Below are 4,734 nucleotides of genomic sequence, written 5' to 3'. Positions count from 1 at the left end.
AACGCCGCGCCCGTGCCGTCGTCACGCGACACCGCGCTCACGATCGCCGCAGACAAGGGCCACTACCGCTTCGTGGAGCTGCTGCTGCAGCGCAGCGCCATGGTCGACGTAAAAAACAAGAAGGGAAACTCTCCGCTATGGCTGGCCTGCAACGGTAACATACAACGCACACTGCTTAGCTAGGGTACTAGAGAGCGGGCTTGCAACGGTAACGTGTGACGCACGCTGCTTAGCTAGGGTACTAGAGGGCTGGCTTGCAACGGTAACGTGTGATGCACGCTGCTTAGCTAGGGTACTAGAGGGCGGGCCTGCAACGGTAACGTGTGATGCACGCTGCTTAGCTAGGGTACTAGAGGGCGGGCCTGCAACGGTAACGTGTTATGCACGCATGTGCGTACACGGTGCATGTAACGTCTAACACACGGTAACGTGTGACGCACACTGCTGTGGAGCTAGGGTACCAGAGGGCGGGCTTGGCGTTTGTGAATCTGGCATCTTTTTGTGGCAGAGTGTCTCGGATTCTTTCCTAGGTGGGCGGTCACTGTTGTGAAGGCACGCGGCCAATCACGCAGCCTGCAATGGTAACGTGTAACGCACACGCGCAGGAGCGAGTTGTTCTGCTAGGGGTGCCGGAGATTTTCGGACTGTTTTATACCTTCTTTTTACCGCTAGTTTAATGAGTAGCGGTGGCGTTCGTGTGGGCACGCGGCAGTTACTGTTTCATCGTGCGCGAAGATACTAGTCATACTGGGTTGCTAGTGGCATCGAGTGTGAAACACGAGTATGTATTTTGCAATCTGTGCTGATGTAACTGTTTGTGTAACGGGGCGATTATCTGTGTTCATCATTAAAACATTAATTAAGCTCAGTGAGTGTGTAGTTAATTGAATGAGATGTATCGGTTGGCTGTCATTAACTTACCGTGCGTGCTTGTAGTCGAGATAAAAGGAGAATCGCACTCGCCAGAGAATTATAGCGTGTGAAAGCTTGACAACGGTGAGCTACGCTAGCTAGCCTTCGCATTGTTTCACCGGCCGTCGTCGTCATTGTTTCGTCGTTTAGGTGGTCACTTGGACGTCGTCCAGCTACTGGTGAACGCCGGTGCGGACATCGACAGTCAGGACAACAGGAAGGTCTCCTGCCTGATGGCGGCATTTCGGAAGGGTCACGTCAAGGTCGTGAAGTGGCTGGTCAAGCATGTTACACAGTTCCCCTCTGACACTGAATGCATGCGATACATAGCTACCATATCAGACAAGGTACGCCACCTGCAACGACTCTTCAACTGCTATCGTTTTTATCGTCTGTTTTGCAATATGCGCAAATTTTGTTCTAGTCGTTGCCATGCTGAAGGCATAATATGGTGCAAGAATAATTAGTGGAAAGTCTGTGCGAACACATACTACCTCGGGGGATCTTGTTCCAGTTAGAGATGTGAAGTTGATACGGATTTCGTCACATAGAAGGAACATATAATATATATTGGAAAGTTGGACGTAATATATTAGAAAGTATATACATAGGCATACTACCTCTGGGAATCTGTTTCCAGTAGAGACTGCTTTACTCTGATTTTGTTGCATAGAAGGAACAAAAAGTATATATTGGAAAGTTGGAATTAATATATTAAAAAGTATATGCATATTATGCATATTTCCTCTGGGAATTTGGTTCCAGTTAGAGAATTGGAAAATTAAACCAATTTACAAATATTTAATTATGTTATTAAAATTGCAAATTAGAGAAACATGAAACTTTATTCCCAATTTGCCGCACACAAGGAACGAGTCTCGCAAACATCCATTAACGATCGCCTCCGTGTTTTTCTCGTTTCCGTTTCCGCGACAGGAGTTGTTGAAGAAGTGTAACCAGTGTATGGAGATAATAGTCAGTGCGAAGGTGAGGCAGGCCGAGGAAGCGAACAAGAACGCAAACTCTCTGCTCAAGGAGCTAGACCTGGAGAAGTCTCGCGAGGAGACGAAGAAAGCTGCCAAGCAGAGGAAGAAGGAGAAGGCGAAGAAGAAGAAGAAGGAGAGAGCAGCCGAACAAGCGTGAGTACTGGCAGGTTCACTACATAACGTAAACAAACCCAGCTACCCCTACCTGGGGCACATCGCGTACACAAACCCTCCCCCACGCCACGTGGGGCAAACTACATAAACAAACCCCCTCCCCCACCTCGCCTGGGACTCATCACGTAAAAAAAAACCTCCCCCACCTGGGGCAGATCAGGTTAACAACCCCCCCCCCCGCCTGCCCGCCACCTAACACAATTATTTATTATATGCATTTGATAGCTCTTGTATCTGTACTGGAAAATCTCTGATTGCCGTTCTTAATCTATGTGAAACCTATGAAATTCTGCATCTTGAGGTACTACGGCATCTTTCCTCGTGAAATTGCAGGAAAATAGATGAAGAACTTGAGAAACAAGAGATGGAAGAAAACAGGAAGAAAGAAGCCCTGCAGAGAGAGAACGAAGAGAGAGAGAGACGGCAACAGATGCTAGCACTGGAGGTGGCCGTAACGACTGCCACCACCACTACAACTATCGGTAAACACGCGAGAGCTTTTGTTCAGCGAAGAAATTATCTGTGATGGTGTAAATATTTATTTCAAATCTATTGCGGGTGAGCCGCGAGAATCGAAAACTTTCGATTCAGGAACTCTTACTAGATCACTATCCTTAGAATTAAGTAAATATATGACATTATGTATATAGTATCAGAAAGAAGCTCTACAAGTCATTCCTAATCTTATATTCACCGAGCAACGCTGGGTACCCCGCTAGTATATATATATATATACGATATATACATATACATATATCCTCGCACTAGTTATGGCGTTTGAGTTTGGCCGGCTAGAATGTTTAAAATCTTGTGACCTTCAACCTTTGACCTTTTGCAGGAATGACTCTCGCGGACGGCCGATCCTCCGTGACGGCCGGCCAGAACAACGCGAACAACAAGAACGCCAAGAACAGCAAGGAGAACCTGAACACGGCGAAGGAGAACCAGAAGAACCAGAGCAAGGACGTGCTGCAGCAGCAGCAGCAGCAGCAGAGGCTGGAGCCGGCCGACTTGCAGCAGCCGTCCAAGGACAAAGTCAGATCTCAGAGGGAGCTCGACAGGGGGAGGAACGCGTCGGAGAGGGGCAGGACGACGATGTCGTCGTCGAAGAAGAAGGAGAGCGCGGCGAACGGAGGAGGAGGGATGCACGCGGCGTCGCGGATGGAGGAGGAGGCTCGCAGGAAGCAGGAGAAGGAGGAGGAGAAGAAGCGACGGACGGAGGAGCTTCAGGATCGCGTGCCCCGCATCGCGCTCGCCGCCGCTCCCGCGTCCTCCGTCGCCGCGGCAACCGCATACCCGCCGGCCGCCGCGCCCATCGGCAGCAAGAACAAGCGCAAGAAGCTCGACACTGGACAAGTGAACAGCGGTGGCGGCCGCGGCGGCGGGGAGGCGGTGGATGAGTTTGGCAAGATGCCGCTGGGGAAGGTTTCTCTGACGAAGGCATCAAAGGCGAACGCTCAGTCGCACGCAAACTCCATGTAAGCGTACGGTAGTTTGTATTTGCATGTGTGCGTGAGTGTATGTGTGCATGTGTGCGTGTGCGTGTGTGTGTGTGTGCGTGCGTGTGTGCGTGCGTGCGCGCGCGCGCGTGCGTGCGTGGATGTGTGTTTGCCTGCGTGCGTGCCTGCATGCGTGCATCCTTGTTTTCATTGAGAACGTCAATGAGAAAGTGGTGGTTAACATGACATCATTGCCATCCATTTTTTATCTCCAGGGACAGCTTTGATTTCTTACCGCTAAAAGGTACTACTCCTAACTTCAGCATTTACAACAGCCTGGCCGCACCCACCAAGGCTGGATCGTTGGCGATGATGACAAGCCCTAAACGCAACCAGAAACGCGAGGACGGATGGAAAGAGGTCGTCAGAAGGTAAGTTTCCACGATCCATCGAAAGATTGCAAAGTATTTCAATAGGTGAAACTCGTTTCGAATAGCGGATTGTGTATCACCCTTGCGACTGCAACTTGGTTATATCGATTAAAAATAAATTATAATAATCATTAATAGTTATAATTAAAAATCTATTAATCCATGTCTGTTGCAGGTCAAAGAAAGTGTCTGTGCCGTCAGCGGCAGTGTCACGGGTGATTGGTAAAGGTGGAGCGAACATCACAGCTATCCGTGAGGCGTCTGCTGCTAACATCGATGTTGACAAACAGAAGGGCACCGGTGACCGAACGATCACCATTAAGTAAGCACTCATCTACTCACAACTCTCTAAGCACACGATTCCGTGAAGTCTGCTAGCATTAAGTAAGCACTAATCTACTCACAACTCTCTAAGCACACGATTCCGTGAAGTCTGCTAGCATTAAGTAAGCACTAATCTACTCACAACTCTCTAAGCACACGATTCCGTGAAGTCCTCTAGCATTAAGTAAGCACTAATCTACTCACAACTCTCTAAGCACACGATTCCATGAAGTCTGCTAGCATTAAGTAAGCACTAATCTACTCACAACTCTCTAAGCACACGATTCCGTGAAGTCTGCTAGCATTAAGTAAGCACTAATCTACTCACAACTCTCTAAGCACACTATTCCGTGAAGTCTGCTAGCATTAAGTAAGCATTAATCTACTCACAACTCTCTAAGCACACGATTCCGTGAAGTCTGCTAGCATTAAGTAAGCATTAATCTACTCACAACTCTCTAAGCACAC

General features: G+C 48.6%; 1 protein-coding gene across 1 annotated transcript in view; it reads left to right on the top strand.

Annotated features, from left to right (window-relative positions):
- LOC106813091 (ankyrin repeat domain-containing protein 17-like) overlaps nucleotides 1-4,264 on the top strand; it is a gene marked incomplete at its 3' end in the record, with an annotated part of 55,351 nt that extends 51,087 nt beyond the window's left edge. Inside the window, 7 exon segments of the mRNA XM_014817146.1 lie at nucleotides 1-154; nucleotides 1,063-1,259; nucleotides 1,849-2,051; nucleotides 2,406-2,554; nucleotides 2,911-3,550; nucleotides 3,787-3,942; nucleotides 4,118-4,264. Of these exon segments, the coding sequence (XP_014672632.1) occupies nucleotides 1-154; nucleotides 1,063-1,259; nucleotides 1,849-2,051; nucleotides 2,406-2,554; nucleotides 2,911-3,550; nucleotides 3,787-3,942; nucleotides 4,118-4,264 (1,646 nt within the window).
- Nucleotides 4,265-4,734: the final 470 nt, after the last annotated feature.

The sequence above is a fragment of the Priapulus caudatus genome, unplaced genomic scaffold (assembly GCF_000485595.1).
Source record: "Priapulus caudatus unplaced genomic scaffold, Priapulus_caudatus-5.0.1 Scaffold725, whole genome shotgun sequence".
Taxonomy (NCBI): domain Eukaryota; kingdom Metazoa; phylum Priapulida; class Priapulimorpha; order Priapulimorphida; family Priapulidae; genus Priapulus; species Priapulus caudatus.
This window is presented reverse-complemented; position numbering and strand designations above follow the sequence as displayed.